General features: G+C 34.5%; 2 protein-coding genes across 3 annotated transcripts; one reads left to right on the forward strand and one right to left on the reverse strand.

Annotated features, from left to right (window-relative positions):
• Positions 1-12,212: 12,212 nt before the first annotated feature.
• LOC109220573 lies at positions 12,213-16,560 on the forward strand. Of its 2 annotated transcripts, none has more exons than XM_019385035.1 (4): positions 12,213-12,437; positions 13,036-13,463; positions 13,831-14,623; positions 15,359-16,560. In XM_019385035.1, exons 2-4 carry the CDS (start codon positions 13,065-13,067, stop codon positions 15,439-15,441), a joined length of 1,275 nt encoding a protein of 424 aa, XP_019240580.1. In that variant the 5' UTR covers positions 12,213-12,437; positions 13,036-13,064; the 3' UTR covers positions 15,442-16,560. The 2 variants fall into 2 exon arrangements, with proteins under 2 accessions (XP_019240580.1, XP_019240581.1); XM_019385036.1 differs by having other exon boundaries at positions 12,214-12,437; positions 13,831-14,631.
• Positions 16,561-16,693: 133 nt separating this feature from the next.
• Positions 16,694-19,274, reverse strand: LOC109220572 (beta-D-glucosyl crocetin beta-1,6-glucosyltransferase-like). Its single transcript, XM_019385034.1, has one exon. It carries the CDS (start codon positions 18,607-18,609, stop codon positions 17,224-17,226), a length of 1,386 nt encoding a protein of 461 aa, XP_019240579.1. The 5' UTR covers positions 18,610-19,274; the 3' UTR covers positions 16,694-17,223.
• Positions 19,275-20,098: the final 824 nt, after the last annotated feature.

Consider the following 20,098-nt stretch of genomic DNA (forward strand, 5'->3'; position numbering starts at 1 on the left):
AAAATGTACCAATTAACATAATAGACTCCTAATATAACTCAACAAACTCAATTATAACATACAAAATTTGTATTTCCGGTTATAAAAAAGATTCTCAACTGGAAAAAAATCAAAAAACATAGCAATCTTCAGAGAAATTATATAATACATCTGAATACATAAATTATATTAATTAAAAAAACATATGAATACATAGAATACAGCGGGATACATTGAAATACAATGGAAAAAAAGACAGTGAATATAATGAAATACACGGAATACAACAAGATACATTGAATTACAATAAAAAGAAGACAATGAATACAATAAAATACATAAAAATACAACGTGATACGTTGAAAATACATTGAAATATATTAACAGAAAATCAAGTTGCTCAGCCCAAACTCCGTCGTCTTTGCTCAAGAACAAACCCTAATTTCCGCCTTGTGGCCAAATAGTCCTTCCATCTTTTAAGATCTTGCACGCTCAAACTTGAAGGAAGTGATGATGTCTTTAAGGTTTCAGTTGTGCTTTACTTGGTTGGAACTGTAGTTTGGAATGCCTTTTCGACTGGTGAGAAGATTATTGATTGAAACTTCTAAGTGATTTCCATGGAGGCAGCAACTTAAGCCCTTCGAGTTATGCTGGACGATAGCTGCAATCACGAAGGCGTGACTATTCGAGTTGATAAGAGTTTTAGACCGATTTAGTTGAGAATAGGTGGGAATACTTTTGGCAGTGCTAGAAGACGAGAATGGGGAAGGAGGAGGAGTGCGGAAATTTTAATGGGACGGAGGAAGAGAATGGGATGTATCAAAGTAGAGAGAGAAAGAAAATAGTGTAACTAAATAGCGTATTTAGTGGCTTAGGGGTAGGAGGTAACCAAAATTAGATCTTTTGCTATAAACATTAAAATGTATCTATAGAATATAATTTTTTTAAATGGTATTTATTTAAAATAAATAAGATGTTAACCTTTGCTATAGGAGGTAAAAATTCCTAAAAAGAAACGCACTCACTATTAGTAATTTTCATTTCAGACTCAAACTCAAAATTTCTAATTACGAGAAAAGAGATCCAATATATTTTACCATACACTCTTGATAGTAAAAGAGTTGTTTGTGGATAAGGCTCTCTTGATCAGTTTGGGAGACCTATAAATGAGATAAGTGGATGAAATGGAGAGAAGGGCTACTAGCCAAAATGTTAGGCAGAAAAACAACAATTTTTTTAAAATTAGTTTAAACACCATGGAAAAAGAGGTGGAAAGTGCATAGTACTAATCTGTTGAATTGTTCCAAAATTTAAATTTCTCTTTCATATCGGTTCGACTAATTTTCGATCAGTGTTTTTCCTAAAGGAAAAGACAATGTAAGAGTCTTAGAGTCCGTTTGTTCAAGCTGTCAAAAATTGCTTATTTTGAAAAGTGCTTTGTTCAGGCATACTTTTTAAAAAAGTATTTTTGTAAAATAGTCGTTTGTGTTTGGCCAATTAGTTTGAGTGATGCTTTTCGCAAGCTCATTGTGTTTGGCCAATCTTTTAAAAAATCACTTTTAAGAATCAAATTACGAAAAGGACAGTAAAGCTTCAATTTGGGATTAGTATTATTTAGAAAAAATAAATAAATTTAAATATTTATTATAAAAGAATTCAATTAAAATATAAAACGTACTGTAAAAATACACAACAACAACACCAACAATAATAACAGCATCTCAGTGTAATTCCACAAGTGGGGTATGAGGAGTGTAGGATGTACGCAGTCTTCCCCTACCTTAGAAGGGCAGAGAGACTGTTTCTGATAGACCATCGGCTAAGAGTAGACGTAACATAACGTAAAATATAAATTAAAAAATTTCGATCAATATAAAATATAGTTATTCCAAAGCAATAACATTGAATGTTTGGTATTACGTATTGTTTACATGATAATTTAGATATATCAAAATACATCATTGAATATAAATTTAAAATCTACTTGTAGGAATAGGAGAAAGAGAATAAAAAATATGATTAAAATAAAAAATGAAGAAATGTATAGTAGAAATAAAAAGAAAAGGGAAAAGGAATAGAAAAATATTAGATTAATGAGAGATAATTTGATAAATAAAAATATATTGTTTGTCTTGAACAAATTAATTTTCTGCTTCCGCTTTTGCTTCTTGGAAGAAGTTAAAATTTGTAACTTCTCCCCAAAAGCAAACAAACTGCTTTTGATGCTTCTCAAAAGTAATTATTCATCTTGGCCAAACACTTTAAATTTTTTAAAAAAAGTACTTTTTGACAAAAAAGTACTTTTGGGCTCCCAAAAGTTTGGTCAAATAAGCTCTTAATAATACAATCATTATTGATTAATGCTTATCATAGAAAAAATAGTTACATGCAGTTAATCTGAACTCAAAATATTTTTTCACACCGTCAATACGTATAACTTATATTCTAAATACTATCTATGAGATTCTACTATTAATTACGTACTAGAAATACGTTTGAAACAGATACATTTCATGAAAGTTTTACTAATTAAAAACTATGAAGTTAATAAAAGTAGAGAATTGATTGTACGGCAAGATTTTGCCAGCGATATAGATTTGAGATTGCTTCTATATTGGATAAAGTATGTATCTATCCTAGTATCAACTCTGTAACTACTACTTAATACTGTTGCCTTCTTTGAGAGAGTTCAAATGTATTTAAAATAAAAAAATAATATATATATATATATATATAGAAGTAATATAATTTTAATTAAGATAGTTCCGTGATAAAATAGTCACAATATTAAATCCAATGTCACCAACAAGGATGGTGGTGGACTACTAAGTAATAGTACTTTTTTTATTTTTAACCGGATGTCTCGGGTTCAAGCCTTGAACATGAAGTCAAGGGAGCGCTTTGTCCCTAATTTTGTTTCTAATTTAATATTAAAGTACTTCAAGAAAAATCTTTATATCCCTCTTGCTTCTATTAGCATTCTTAAGAAATTAATGGCTACTTTGCTTCAAGTGAAATTAGATGGATTAAGATGGAACTTTCATATAATTCCAAGGTTCAAAAGCACAAAATTTGTCTGTTAGAATACCTTCAAAAGTCCTAATACTAGTTCTAGGTTTACGGGTTGGTTCAATTTGCAATAATAATAATATAATATTCTTAAGTTTTAATTTGAACTTATTCTCTTTGAAATTTATTGTGCTCCAGTGGAAAATGTCAAGTCCTTCTTTTATTTGCGTCTTATTAATATGCATAATAATTCTCCGTTTGTCTCGTACCTTTTGTCAATTTTGACTTTTCACATAATTAAACAAAATTAGGAAGGTTCTGTTGTTTTCTCTTTTTCATTCTTTTCTTTTTCTTTTTTAAATTTTCTCAATAATAATCATTAAAACAAGTTGAATTGTTTCGTGTGCTGTAAGTAAACTGATATAATCAAGGGTAGTTTTAAAATAATAAAGCAACTACTTTGGAGATACAATATACGTTTAGAATATCCTGTAAATTAAAAATCTACTGAAAAAACGTAAGATGGAATTAATAAATACCAATATTGGGTTTAATTATTTGTTCCTTAATTCCTTCTTCAGTTGTAACTCATAAGTTAATTAATTGGAACTTTGGTGGAGTAGTTTTTTTTTTTTTTTTTTTTTTTTTTTGGTAAATAGTGTTTCTATTCATTCCAAAAAATAGACGTTACAAAGCAAGTAGATGCTGACCATCTACAATCCTGTTTATATCAAAACTGTAGTCTAAGTAATCTAACTACTACGACGAAGAAACTAAGGCAGCAGAATCACTACAAAGCAAAAACACTACAAATCAATACAGCCACTAGATCGCCTGAGGATAATAATTAAGCTTCTCAAGTGCTCCTTGCCAATTCTGTATTAATCTTCCCCTCGTGTGTATATGGATTGCTATTTCTCTGCATATGCTACTGACACTTGTTGTCCCTCCATGGAATCTGAGTTTGTTCCTGTCATTGAATCTGAGTTTGTTCCTGTCTCTCCATATAGTATATATTAGCATACCAAAAACATAGGTAACAATTGCCCAATATCCATTCTTCTTTGTAGCACCTTGATTTATCCAAGTAACTTCACTCTGCCAATCTCGGATAGGTCTACTGTGCCCAAGCCATTTCAGTAACCTCGACCATATTTCTTTAGTCATAGTGCACTCAAAGAAAAGATGATCAAAAACTTTACAGAAGATACACTGCTGAGGAATCTGAATCCCAAACTTCAGGAGCCTATCAACTGTAGCTAGTCTTCTCTGCAATGCTAACCACAAAATAAATTTGAATCTGGGATGTAAATTTGGTTGCAAAATAATACCTTTCCAAGATACTCTTTGGAGCTGAGGGAATTGCAACCTATAGAGCTTCCTGATGCTGAAAGTTTCTCCCTTCTGTAGTTGACTCAGTCTGCTAATGAGGTCACCTTGAATACCCTGAATTTCTCCAATAAATTTCCTTGTCTCTAGGATTTTTCTAACCACCCAAGCTGCATTCTTAGGTATTGGCATGTGCTCCAACATGTGATATTTTATATAAAATGTATGAATCCATTTGATCCATAGACAATCCTTCTTTTTTGCCACTGCCCACAAGTGCTTAGTTGCAGCAGTTTGTTTCAATAGACCATATTCATCACACTGAGGCCTCCTACAACTTGTGGTTAACATACTTTCTCCCACGAGACTAATGCCTTTTTAGAGACATTAGATGTACCTGTCCGCAAGAAGGATCTGCATATAGCTTCGACCATCTTCATCACCTTTTTAGGTAATAGGAAAATCTGTGTTGAATTCCTAACAGAACTGATTTAATCAGTTGTACTTGTCATGTATATGAAAGTAACCTTGCAGTCAAGCAGTTTATTTTCTGTGTAATCTTCTCTACTAAGGGCCAACACTGAATAATTGAGAGCTTTTTAGATGCCAAAGGAACCCCCAAGTATTTAAAAGGCAAAGTGCCTTCAGAATAGCCCAACTCTTGCAGAATGTCATATTTCTGATCATTTAAATCACCAGCTAAGTAGATAGAACTTTTTATCTGCATTTGCTTGAAGACCAGATGCCTCAGAAAACTTTAGAAAGGTCTGCTTCAGCAATCGAATGGACTGAATATCAGCCTTGCAGAACATAAGTAGATCATATGCAAAACAGACATGTACCACTCCAAGTTTTTTACACTTGGGATGAAATTTGAACTCTCTGTTCTTCACCAATTGTGCAAACTCCCTCTGTAAATACTCCATATCCAGAACAAAAGGATAGGGTGACATTACCCCTCCCCCCCTGCCTTATTCCCCTCATTTCTTTGAAGGGTGTTGTTAGTTCACCATTAATATTAAGGGAATATGTCACTGATGTAATACATTCCATTACCCAGCTTATAAACTTGTGAGGAAAATCCAGTTCTAGCAATATTCTCTCCAGGAAACACCATTTTAGTGTATCATAAGCTTTCCTCAAGTCCACTACACACCTTGGGGAGATTCCTTTTCTATTGTAGCCTTTGAACAATTCATGTGTGAAAAGGATGTTATCAGTGATATTACGACCTTCAATGAATGCTGATTGTGATTCCCCAATGAGACCACCAATGACCTTCTTGATTCGAGCAGTAATAACCTTTGTGATTATCTTATACAAAATTGTGCAACATGCTATGGGTCTATAATCTTTGACATGGCTTGGGTTTTGCTCTTTAGGAATTAAGGTCACGGCAGTACTGCTGATTCCTCTATGCATTTTTCCAGTTGCAAAAAATTGCTTTGTGGTGTCACAAATGTCATTCCCCGCCTCCTGCTAGTGCTTAATAAAAAATTTAATAGGGAACCCATCTACCCCTGGGGCCTTATCATGGGGCATATCCTTTATAGCATTTAAGATCCTCCCTTGTAACTTCTTTAATCAAATCATCTTTCTGCTGTAAATTAAGGCATGGCCCCTGGCGTATGACTTCTGAGTTAGGGCACCCTTGAGTATTGCCACCTTTACCCATAAGCTTAGTAAAGAAAGAGATGAACTCATCCTCCACTTGTACAGGATCTGTTAGCTTAGCTCTAGTGTCATTGTATATGGAAGCAATGAATTTCTTGCTTGTCCTCAATTTTCATTGTGCATGAAAATATTTTGATTTTGAATGTCCACATCCTATCCAGTTTGCTCTGGACTTTTGCTGTAGGACCTGTTCTTCTATGTTACTCCATTTCTCTATCTCTTCCAGTGCCAACCTCTCTTGATCAATTAGGTTCTGGTCTAAATGATGAATCATGAGTTCATTCTAGACTACTTCTAGTTTGTGTCTGGCCTGATTGAGCTGGTGCTTATAAGATGCCATATAAGTGTTTAAGTCTTTTAGATCCCTCTTCAACATTTTTAACTTCATCCAGATTCTCTTCATTGGTTCAGCCTTTACATCCTGCTCCCATACTCTTTTAACTATCCCCTTGAAATCTGCATGCTCCATAACTGAGCCATATAGTTTAAAAGGCTTAGGATGTAATCCGCTCTACTCATTGACTACATTGGAGCAATATGGGAGAGTGATTAGATACTTTCGGATTCAAAATTATGCCTCAATATGGTTATACTGTTGTAGCCATTCAAAATTGCCCAAAGCCCAATCAATCCTACTATACACTCTTTTATCAGGTTGTTGCTTGTTGCACCAAGTATAGTACCAACCCAAACTCTTCGCCTGAGAAAGCTGTAATGTATTTATTATATCTTGAAAGCCTTGGGTTTCTGCTTGTGTAATTGGTGCTCCTATCCTGTCATCAGTGTGAAGAACATTGTTGAAATCCCCACTTAGTAACCAACTGTCTTGAATATTAGCTCCTATCTGAATGAGTTTCCTCCACAGTTGATTCCTTTGATTAATTTCATTGCTTGCATAAACTACAGTTACCATAGCCTTGAAATTGGAGCTTATCTCTTGAATTTCACAATGTATCAACTGATCTTCAACCATTAACACATGGACATTTACATTACTCTTCCATAGTAACCAAATTCTACCATTTGAATGTGCATTATAGCTGCAACAAGCACTCCAATCCCTAGCCACTTGCTTCAAGATTCTAGCAGCCTTCTTCTCTTTAACTCTTGTTCCCAAACACCCAATAAAATCCACCTTATACTTCCTCAGAAAGAGCCTCAACTCCTTCTGTTTGTAGGGCTTATTCAGCCCCCTTACATTCCAAGTATAGAGGTTCATTTTTGGGTGAAGCTGAGAGTGCCATCGTCCCCTTGTATTATGTCTGTGTCATTCATCTACAGTATTTCAAATCTATTGCTAGAGTTGATCAATGCATCTTGAACTTGTTGAATAGCCTTCCCTTTGACATTTGCTCTATCATCCTGACTCTTCTGATCTGGTTCATCATGCTTGTCATTTGCCACTTGATTACAACCTTCTGTCTCAACCATAGGTTGTTTCTCCATTTCTGTTTGCACCCCTGATTGACCAGCTTCATCTCCCCTATGCTCCTTTGGTAGCCATTTCAGATTAGTTTTATTTTGCTTTCCTTTATTCCTTCTTCTCTTTGGCTGTTCTTTGAACTCCTCTTCCATTTCCTGATTTTCCGTCAACCAACATATATTTGAATTATGTCCAAATTTGATGCATTCACAACAAAATTTAGGCTTCCAATCATATTCAATCTGTTGGTTAATTACCCCCTTTGGAGTTTGCATTTCAAACTATCAGGTAGAGGATGTGAAACATCAGCTTCAACAAGTACTCTTGCGTATGATACCTTTTCCATTTCAGCAGTAATTATGTCTGTGTAGAAAGGTTTCCCAACAACACTTGCCAATTTGCTCAAAGCTTTTATGGACTAAAAACCTAGTGGAAGCCCAGAAAATTTGATCCATAGAGGAATAACACCCACACATCCTGGGTCAAACTTAAAATCCATGCTCCAATGCTGCAGGATGAGTGGCTTAGTGAGGTAGAGTTTTTAGGAAGAAGATTTGAGAGGTTTCAAGAAAGAGTTACACTGAAACTGTTTATGTCCGGCTTTTGTGGACAAAGTTTTATATATATATATATATATATATATATATATATATATATATATATATATATATATATATATATGTAACGACCCGGCCGGTTGTTACGGGAGTTACTGCCCCGTTTCCCCGTTTATTGCTTCTATATGTTTCATTATATGTGTTTAGAGAATTTGAAGTAATTCGGAAAGAGTTCGGTTAGAAATGAGACAATAAGTCTCTTTATGAGAAGGATTGTTTGGAAAAGTCAACCGAATGTTGNATATGTAACGACCCGGCCGGTGCCCCCTTCCTCAGAAGCGGCTCGTGGTCCGTAGAAGCGGCTCGTGGTCCGCAGAAGCGGGACCGCAGAAGCGGTCCCTTGTTCGCAGAAGCGGAAATGACTGTTCTGAAAAGGGGATAATTCGACGGTTAATTCAAAAGTTAGAAAAAACAATTGGGAGCTCGGGAGAAGGCGATTTTGGGTGGATTTTGAAGAGAAAATCACTGGGTAATGTTTTCTTGACCCTATTTAGTTGTATTCCATCAATATATAGTTAAATCCACCATTAGAATTTGAATTCAAGGTCAAAATTGGAGAAAATTGGAAGAAACTTCATAGACCTAATTATTGAGTTTTGAGTGGGCAATTGACCTCCGATTTGGGAGATTTTTATATGGTTAGACTCGTGAGAGTACGAGGGTTCTGAAAATGTGAAAATTATTCAATTCCGAGACGTTGGCCTGAGGGGCATTTTGGTTATTTTACCTATTTTTGCGCCCTAGCTGTAAATTTATTAGCGGAATCAGTTGTTTGCAATATTATTTACGATATGTAATTGAATTGAATAGATTTGGGCCATTAAAGGCGTGGTTTCTATTGATATTGAGCCGGTTCGAGGTAAGTGGCTTGTCTAACCTTGTGTGGGGGACCTTTCCCCTTAGGATTTGTTATTTGTTGATTTGAGTGCCTTGTACGCGAGGTGACGAGTGCGTACTTGAGCCAATTGTTGAAAATCCGGTTTTCTTAAGATATCGAGATTGAGTTCCTTTCATATTTGCTTTATTCTACTTGCAATTATAACTTGTGCTAGATTAGGAAATCATGTTTAGTTGATTTAACTTGCCTAATTGCTTAAGATGCCTTGACTGTACTACGTGAAGCATGCTAGGCCAGTACTACCTGTTGCTTGTCTTTTGTACTTCGTTTCCGTGTACCTTCTGGTTGTGATTGTGCCTTTACATTGGGACTACGGATGTGGGATTCCGGTAGCTCCTCCCTTGTTTGTTTACTTTGGGACTGCGGGTTCGATTCCCGATAGATCCCCCTGCACTTTTACTTTGGGACTGCGGGTTCGATTCCCGATAGATCCCCCTGCACATTGATGGTTGGACTACGGGACGGTATCCCGGGAGATCCTTCGGATGTACACATATGATGGACTACGGGACAGTATCCCGGGAGATCCACTGGACAGTTGAGAAAAAGGGGCTACAGGACGGTATCCTAGGAGACCCTCATTGTTATCATTGGTATTGAGTTGTGTTTACTCTGTGTTTATTCTGTACTCGTGTAGTTGTTATAGCCTCGTTGACTTGTCTTATCTCACTGCTGTACTTATTATATCTGTCAGATTTTTATACTGTTAAATTATTATTATTAGTATATTTTGTCTCAGTAGGGCCCTGACCTTCCTCGTCACTACCCAACCGAGGTTAGGCTTGTCACTTATTGAGTACCGCTGTGGTGTACTCACGCCCTTCCTGCGCATGTTTTTCATGTGCAGATCATTCAGGTACCTCCACTCAGGCGCACTATCAGTGAGGCAGGAGGACTACGGAGACTTCGAGGTAGATCTGCTGCGTCCGCAGACCGACGAGTCTCCTCTTACTCTATCTTTAGTACTTAGTTTTCCTTCTTTCGGTTGTTAGAAATTCTGGAGTTTGGAACCTTTACTATACACTTCTGTAGCCTGTGTTGCCCGTGAGTTTCCGGGTTTTGGGAATTGTTTTAGACTTGTGATATTGAGTTGTACTTGCCAAGCGACATTCAGTACAGTTTCCTTTAGATATTTGATTTGATTTTCTCTATTTTTCCGCAATTATTATATTTCCGCAAATGTTAGGCTTACCTGGTCATGGGGACCAGATGCCGTCACGACATGGTTGGTGAACTAGGGTCGTGACTATATATATATATATATATATATATATATATATATATATATATATATATATATATATGAATTAGCCGAGGTTTGTGCGCAAAACACCACATTTTGATGGGTGAAAATTATTTACATCCCCCAAGTTTACTCTAAAAATCAAACTCATCTTTCAACTTTGAACAATTGTCATTTTCATCATTTCATCCTACGCAATGTCTATATTACCCTCGACATTTTCGACTCCCCATATATGTAATACATTTTTTTAATATTATTTATATATTTTTTTAATGCAGATATTTATTCTTATGTTAAAAATATTATATATTATTATATATTTAATCTAAGCTCACTAATATTATAAATAAATAATCATGTCATAAATTTATTATAAAATTTACCTCTATTTTTCGCCCTATTATATTTTATTACTTGCATTGTATAATTTATAAAAATTTCACTCTCTTTTATTCTCAATTTTGTAAATAGATTGAGTTTTGATCGCTATTAATAAAATTACTGATACGAGTAAATTATTTATTGTAATTTCTTATTTTCTCATTTATTTCACATTGAACATCATTAACTTATATTCTTGACTATTACTTCTCACTTTTTTTTTTGTTTCGAAAAGTTTTTTTTTTTTTTTTTTTAATTTGTCTATATGTTAGTCAATAACATAAATTAAAATAAGAAAATTTCATTATATTAAAGAATTAAAATAAGAGATAAAATTTGTAGAGGGTAAAATAGGTATTTTAAGAAGTCACCTTTAATATGAGGAGCAAAATGATAATTGTTTAAAGTTGGAGGATGAGTTTAATTTTTAAAGCAAACTTAAGGGATGTAAATAAGTGTTACCCGAGTTTAATTCCGCTATTCTCATGCTCCAATTACTTTTTCTTAAACAGATAAATATTGATGATTGATGAATGCTAATTTACCATTAATTACTTTTTGATACAAGTCTTTGCTACTCATAGCGCAAGCGGTTACGACAATGTAAGCATAAATTATTTTTTATCATTTATATTTTTTTATTTAGACAGTCAAAGGTACTTGCGGCTACATTAATATTTTACCTATTTGTCTAACAAATTAATTATCTTCATTAAGATTAAATATATTGCACGAGAAATTTTCTCGTGACTCGCTCTAATAAGAATTTAAACTTTAAACTTATCTTTAATTGATATTTATTAACTAGAATTCCAATTTTGTACTATTCATGACGATCACTAAATATCACCACAGTTCCCTATTTACCCTTATACTAATAAATCGTTATTACTCCATAAGACTTTCAAAAGTAATAGTACTATTATTTTCATTTATATAACAATTTCTGAGTGAATAGTTTAATGAATTTAGGAGTCATTCATTTAGAGACAGACTTCTGAAGTTATTATAATGCAGTGAATGTAATGTTGGAATTAATAAGCCGATTTCCTGGTAAATGGCTTCATTATATTAAAATTGTAAGTAGAATATATAATATAAAAGGTAATAATTTACCTTTGTTTTAAAAGTGAATAAAAATAAAAAGATAAAATCAAAGTTATCCCAATCTTTAGGTGCTTTATCTTCGTGAAGTTATTTCTGTCTAAATTATTTCATGTTGAATCTGCTAAAAAATAATACAAGAATTGAAATATAAATTTATACCTATATTACTTATTTACTTATATGAAAATGGAACACCAACCAAACGTAATGTAAAATTATATCTAATTGTATCCCGTAATTATTTTCTAGTTTAAGTAATTTCAACGATCCTATGTATTCTAAAAGCGATGAAGGATAAATACAAAACAAAGTCAACATTTTGATATATTCCAACAAGAAAGTGTGTCATATAAATTAAAATAAAAGAAGTAAATTTTTTACAGAGAATATTTCCATGTAATACCAAATGGACATGTAATTAGTTGTAAACACAAACGAAAAAAATAAAAAAAGAAATTAATATTCTTGAAACAAACAAAAAAAGCGTGCATCGTTTCATGGGGCCCTTAAAGTTTTTTTCTGGTGGATCAAATTCTGGAATCAAATCATCATTATCTTCCAATAATACCCTTCTCTCTATTTTTATTTTTCTCATAAATTATTTTCTTTTCTTATTTAATTTTCTTCCCCAACAAAAACCAAACCCTAGAACACAAAAATACCATTTACCCAAATCCGACAAAGGGAAAATTCATTTAGTTTCTTTGAGAAAATCAATTTTATTTGCGATCAACAACTTCACAAGCTGAAGCATTGCTTCAATTTCAAGAAAAGGTCCTTAAATTTCATGTCTATTTTTTAAATTTCCCAAACCTAATTTATCGATTTTTTGGTAAAATTTTCTGGGTATTTTTTGATCATTCCTGCAATTCATTCATAAAATATTAATCTTTGTTATTAATTTTTTTATTCTCTATTTTTTGTTCTGTTTTATACATATGTTCTGATTAGTGCCTACTCTAGTTTGTTCCTTGATTTTTTTTTTAAAAAAATTTGATCAATGTGTTTTCATCAAGTATTTTGAAATTTATAGTACTAATTATTATTTTTTAATTTTATGTTTTAGCTTGAGTGTTTTTTGTTTTGTGGGGCTTTGAGTAGAGTTTTTGTTCTTGCTTCCTGTATATATCTGAGAATCATATTGATGAAAAATACACTCTTTTTATGGGTACTTTTATTTTATTGGAAAAGAAGAAACTTTGTTGATATTTCTCTCTTTATATATCACTTTACATTTAGTTAATCATGTTGTGATTTAAATGCCATTTTTGTTTGTTTGTAGTTTTGATCTCATATTAATTCTACCTGGACAAGAATTTGCTTGGTTCCTATGTATAGCTCTCATGTTTTTCTTTTTCTTTGTGAAAATCAGGTTATTAATTGTTGGCTAAATCATAGGTCATGAGGTTTAAAAGAGGAAGTAAAGTTGAGGTGATGAACAAGAACGATTCGCCCGTATCTTGGTCTCCCGCTGAGATCCTCTCTGGTAATGGGCATACTTACTCTGTAATGTATAATTGTTATCCAGGTATGGAAAGCTATGCGAGGGTCGAGAGGGTTTCGAGGAGGGACATCAGACCGTGTCCCCCTTCTCTAGAGGGTGTGGAGAATGGGGAAACTGGTCAAATAATCGAGGTGTTCGATAACTGTTCATGGAAAACTGCCAGAATTGTGAATGTTTTGAACAGAGGCTATTATTTGGTACACCCAACTGGGTGTCCTCAGGAGATTAAGGTTCACAGATCAAACACCAGAGTGCGACAATGTTGGCAAGATGAAAAATGGCACTTGATCGGAAAGGCAAGTCTTCATTCTGACTCTCCCTTTCACCCTTCTCCTAGTGCTCTTATTTTTCTCCTTTTTTTTGGTTTTGAGTTTTGACCTTATTTGCGAGTAATGTAGAATGACAGAAGAAATTAAGCATCTCACTTTTACTATCTTATCTGTTGAATTTTATTAGATAGAATTTCTTGATGGTGTTGGTATTTGTTAAGTTTTGCTGTTTAAGAGTTTTTCCCCTTTAGACTAACCTCTCTTTAACCATTCTGATCATTGCTTTATCCCTTGTTTTGTTGGTTGTTTTATCATTGTCTAGTAAATGTATTAGTGGAAAGATAACCCTTCTTTTTGATGCATTTCTTGACCCTGTCTTGGTTTTCACTTACAGGGATCTGGTACCTGTGCAAAACCTGACCAGCTTTCTGCTCAAAAACCTTGTAAAAAGTTGAGCCTGGTCTTAAGTGCTAGGAATGGTTGTCATGTTAGAGACGGAGATTTTGCTGCTCAGGGAAACATTAAAAGGCAGAAGTCTCATTCTAGCTCTTTGGTGTCACTGAAAAGGGTGTCAGATGAATCATCTAGAAACATTCAGGAGGTAGTGGCAGCTGAGAGAGGTTTTAAGAGACAAAGAATAGTTCCGGCTTCCTTAGGGGGCAAGACACATGTTATTGCCAAGTGCAAAGGAAATATGATGGATGAGAAGTGTGTGGGTGCTTCATTTAACAATTGGTCTGATGAATATTACGGATTGAAACCTACAAAAAAGAGTGGTGCCAATGGCTATTCCGCTGCCAGAATTGGAGAATCTAATGATTCTGATAGTGATGCATGCTCAGTTGGTAGTTGTAGTATTTATCATGAGAGTCCTGATAAAATTTCTAGCTTTTCAGCCGAAGTTCATTATCATGTACCTGATCTTCTGTGCAGTGATGCAGAGTCTTTTCAAGGTTCAGCAGAAGCACATGAGGAGGAAAGCTGCCGTCTTTCTTCGGAGGATAATGTTGCAGCAAGTATTCATGAGCTGGAGTTGCATGCTTATCGCTGCACTTTGGAGGCATTGTATGCTTCTGGTCCCTTGAGTTGGGAACAAGAAGCATTACTAACAAATCTCCGCATCGCACTCCATATCTCAAATGACGAACATTTGACGGAGCTCAGGACTTTAATTTCTGCTGGAACTGGTATTCATGTCAGTTGATAATTAATGTTTCCATTTTGGCTTTCTTTTTGATGGTAGGACCACATCCATGTTTTGACTTGAGTAGCATTGTAAAGGCATGAAAATAGGTGACACATTTGTTAATTCTGTCTTGGTCGTTAACCTCCACCATTGTAGACAGTTGCCCCATTTGTAACTATGTTATCTTGCCATATATTCTTGAAAAGAAATCGACTTTATTATTCTTAAATTCATACTTTGAACTTTGTGACGAATGTTTTTTCTGTAGGACTTTGGGTATTTTCCAGTATCAGCATCGAACTGTAAAAATCACCTTTTCCCTGATTTCTGATGTAGTCAATGACATTCCTGCTATGGAAATGTCGAAGTTTAAATGTTACAACCCAAAAGCTCTCTTCAAGGGGGCGGAAAACAGATAAGAATGAAGCAGTTAGTGTTTCCTGAATAATTGTTTTCTGAGTTGGAAGAAACCAACAGTAGATCCATGTGTAAGGATACATTTAGTTTTTAGGATGTCATGTACCTATCAATAAAATGGAGGATCATCTTAATAAGTCTATTATCTTTTCCTACTTCTGAAGCTTCTAACTGAGCACTGAAATTGGTGAAATCATTGCACTTTGTTGTAACATACCTATGGATTTTATTTACTTATTTCTTTGGTCTCCTCGCAATCTGGAAGCATGTGGATTTATTTTCTCAAAATCCTTATTCACGGAGCATGTGCATTTTCCAGGGCAACATTGGGATGCATGCATCCTTTGCCTCCTAAAGTCCAAAGATGATGCTTGCATTTGCAGCGCCTCTCCTGGCCATTGAGAGGACTTATGCAACGTCTATCCGACAGATAAGACAATTCATGGCTTGTTATATTACTGTTGTACAGCTTCGTGATTTGTTTTGTCTAGTTAACTTCAACATCTTATCCTGGTTTTTGCCAAAGGAAGTGAAGTTATTTAAGCTGTCAAAACTATAGTATATGATCTTATAATATATGTCTGTGTATTGCTAGCTATCTGATAGAAGTTGTGCTTATTTACAACTAGACAATCAACTCTCTTACTGTGCATACTGAGAAATTGTATGTGATGTCATTTAGTAGCACTGGTCAGATAGATATAGATATCTATTCTTCGTTGGCTAGTATAGAGAGAGTTTACAGAAGTGAAGTTCTTGTAAACAAAAAGTGAACTGAAGGTGGTTAGAATTAATACCCGTAAATGAAACTAGCAATACTCGTCACTTAGCAGTTGTAAGACTTGTGTGATTGATAGCCTTTGTGCAAGCAGGGATTATTCCGTTATTGACCAAAGGCTGCTGTTCATCATTTGAACTTATTTGAAGAGGTTTCGGCTTGAGTTAATGTGATTCTTGCATTACATTATCTATGGATTTAACTTATACGCTGCCAATAGAAAGATTCTTAATACCGTTAGTTAATACAACATGTTATAGTAGGTTGGTTACCATTTTTTACTTGGCTACCAATTAATCATTATCATAGAGATTTACCACCATATAAATGATCCGAGATTATGTAAATACTCATATTATTTACTTTGCCCGTGCATAGAACTTAAACTCGTTATTTATTCTTGACTTGAGTTATGCTGCTTTATGGTGAATGAGAATACCATGACAGTCCAGGGAGGTTGAAAGTAATGTTTCTGTCTCTGCATGGGACTGAAGACACATGGTTCATCTGGATAAGAGATTTTGTGGCAAGTCTACTGTTTTTATTGTTGTTCTGGTGATAGAACTTCCCTTTTTCTTTTTTGGCGTATTGTTTCATGTTGTTTGCTTCACTTGTTTGCTATCAAGTGTTTCAGTAGCTGATGCTGACTTCTACATACCTCCCATTTTCATGGCTCATACTTTGAGGTAAAGAGGATGTGTAACCTGTACACTTTTCTCCTTAAATTTAAGTCACTTGTCCAATATTATTACTTTGATTTAACTACTATATAATATTGATTCTTTTAATTTATTTTGTCATTTTAATTTTTACATTCAAATAAAATAAATAAATAAATAATAAAGTCTTTCATAGTAAATGTTTAAACTTAATTATTTATTCAAAATAATACTAGTGGTATAGTGAACCTTATACATTCTTTATGTTGTTTGACACTCAAAAAATACGTTTCGCTCTCTCTCTTGAACTTTATTTAAATCTGTGCCGAAAAGAACATATTTTTATATTTAGAAATAAGTTAATTATACACTTCCTATCTAACCCTTAATGAAAAATTTATAATCATGCAAGTGTATATGGCTTATTTTAGACCATAAAATTCAAGTCTTTCTTTTTAAACTTTATACTTACGAGTCACGACCCCAATCAGACGCAATCACATAAAATGAAACTTAGGGACTATGTTCCATTACGTCGGCCCTCTATTCAAAAGGATTGATTTTCAAAGACAAATCCCACCAATGATCTCTTTGGAGAAATTCATTGAACAAATTAAAGTTAAAGGAACAAAGAAAGAAAACCAGACAAAGAAGCTTTCGTTATGCCAAGGCTCCGCTTTTCACTAAGACAAACAAAACAGAAAAAGATAAAAGGTAAATAAGGCTCTTTTTTTTCTTTCTTTCTTTCTAAAATAGTTTTCCTAGGTAGTAGTTATGCCTTAATGTTTTCTTGCATAGCTTATGCAACTCTTCCACCACCTCATCAATGTCATTTTCTCCATTTTCTCTCATTATCTCACTAAATTCCTTCGCTTTTTCCCTCAATCTCTCTCCACTTTTCTCCAACACCACTTCTCTTACAATCCTAGCCACCTCTTCTTTGCCAAGATTTCCTTCCTCATCTCTATGAATTTCCATTCCTACCCCTACTTCATTTACCACTAACCTTGCGTTTAGTGGTTGATCATGTTGCATGGGCATGGCTATAATTGGAACACCGAAATTAAGCGCCTCCATTACTGAACTCCAACCACAATGGCTCACAAATCCCCCGATACTCGTATGCTCCAAAATTCTTCCTTGTGGTGCCCATCCTTCAATTACTATCCCTCTATTCTCAACCCTCTCAAAATATCCTTTTGGTAAAACCTCTAAAATATTCTTTTTTTCTCCCATTGGAAATCTAACTACCCATATGAAATTCACCATGCTAAGCTCAAGTCCTAGTGCCAATTCTTCAACTTCCTCATTGGACAAGAAGCATTCAGACCCAAATGAAACGAAAATCGTCGAACATTTTTCTTTCTCATTGAGCCATTCAATGATCTCACAATGTTGCTTACCATTTTGCTCAATTTCTCGAACAAGAGGGCCAACTGGAACAAACTTTTTCTTGAACAACACTGAGAGGTAATCGATATATTTGCCTTCGAGCTCTTTAAAAGTCTTGATCAAGACGATGTCATGTGATCTTTCAAAGCATCTCGTGACACCATTTTTCTCATCAATGCCATCATTCTCAAGCAAATCGAATATTTCCTTGTTTTTCCTATGCTCATGATCACGAAAAAAGATTTCGCGAAAAGGGTAATCAGAACTTGGATTATTATTCCTACCATGATAATGATAACTATTTGATGCAGCACCAGGAGTGAGAAATAGGACAGCTGGGATATTCAATGTAGCAGCCATTGTTGGAATGCATGGCTGGAGAAAATCATAGATGATTAAGTCTGGTTTTAAAGTATCAAGAATTGTGAAAAAATCAGGTTTGGACATGAGAAATGCCTTTTTTAAAGTGTTCATGAGATGGGGTGGAAGGCCATTGGTTGTGTGAAAATGAGGAGGAAGTTGAGGCAAATTTGGAAGTTGGATTTCCATTAACTTAATACGTATGGATTCTTTCACAGAAAGTCTTTGTTTGAAAAAAGTGAGATTTACTGGTGTAGTAAAGAGGTAAGTGATGAAATTTCTCTTTGAAAGTGCTTTTGCTAGCTCTAGAAATGGGCAGATATGACCATGAGCTAGCCATGGCAACATCACAATTCTAATGTTTTTCTTTCTTGTTTCCATGATCACTTAAAAATTCTTGGACAAATACTAAAGGATTTATAATAATTATCTAAACGATGGATAGAAATGAAGATTATAACGTGGCAAATGCGAAGGGGAATCTGATAACGTGGATGAATTGAGGATAAGAACTGATGGGAGTTGCGGTGAGGTTCGTTTTTTGTGTAGACATTCTTGTTTCGAAAAATTGGTTGGAACTTCAGTTATTGAGAAAGGTTTTGGACTTAGTTAAAACTTGGAAAGAAATATTTAATTTTGTATCCCAAACAGATTGGATCAAGAGATCTGACCAAGGAAATCTGCATATACTATATGATATAAGAAATATACAGGAAACATTTGTAACTTTGAAAAGAAGGGTTTGCCTCTTCTAATTTGTTTAAGCCTTGGTGATAAGAATTGTCCGATATCTAATATTGATGGGAGATTCATAACAGATACTAGTAACACCCTCGAACTTTTTAACATAATAGTTTTTGCTTCCTATTCATAGTTATCATGTATCTCCCCCAACTATACATTAGTATCGCATCGTAGACTCCTACCCCAACTCTATCTTCCTTATCATTGAATCGGAACATAGTTGTTGGCACAAGTAAAGGTTAGTTTTGAAGACTGACAAAGGAACTCAGGCATGAACCAGGTCCATCCCTTGTGTGCATAGAAACGGGCAAATTCGAGCATGTGGGATGCACGTGAACGAGATAAGCTTAACTTGGTTTATTTAATATCTCCTGATCAAAAAGATTGCATAATTGATAAGGAGAAGGACTCCTTAATCAAAGAGAACACTATCCAAGATAGGGAATGAGTTAGAAGTTGAAATCAACTAGAACTCTTCTACCAAGGAAGAGTTGCATCAGAACTCTAGTAATTTCTTTATCTACTAACTTTATAAATTGCAGGATTTTCTCACATTACAGGTGTTGCACAAAAACGCATAAGTTAAACGTGAATTGAGAGCAAAATAGCAAGGCTTTTTACAAGCAGTTCGTGTGTGATTCAAGTGTGCAAATCTGAAGCTACATGAACCAGATTGAAGAACCAGCTCCATAAAGAGTTTTATGTTTCTTCATTTCTAGTTCAATTGTAGTAGGTGTTCTCATATTGTACCGTTTAGCTTTATTTAGAAGCAATTGTCATAGGTACTTTGAGTATTCAAGTTAGAGTTAACTTGAAGTTGTCGCAGCAGGTAGAGGCTGGTTGCTACAACGAGATTAGAGGTAATCCTTAGGTTTACAAAGAGTTTTGTAAATGCTGTTTTGGCTCAGTGATTTAGTGAAGTGTTGGGGAAAATCGTACTGAGTAGTAGGTCGTGATTTTTTCACCTTTTGAGCCGGGTGTTTTCCACTTAAAAATACTTGTGTTCTTTACTTTCTATATTTATTATTCCGCAACAGTAGTAGAAGGAACACATAGAAGAATCAGGTCCTACCATAATCAGTTTAAGCGAAAAATTAGTAACCACACAAATCACCCCCCCCCTCTT

The sequence above is a fragment of the Nicotiana attenuata genome, unplaced genomic scaffold (genome assembly GCF_001879085.1).
Source record: "Nicotiana attenuata strain UT unplaced genomic scaffold, NIATTr2, whole genome shotgun sequence".
In the NCBI taxonomy this organism is placed as follows: domain Eukaryota; kingdom Viridiplantae; phylum Streptophyta; class Magnoliopsida; order Solanales; family Solanaceae; genus Nicotiana; species Nicotiana attenuata.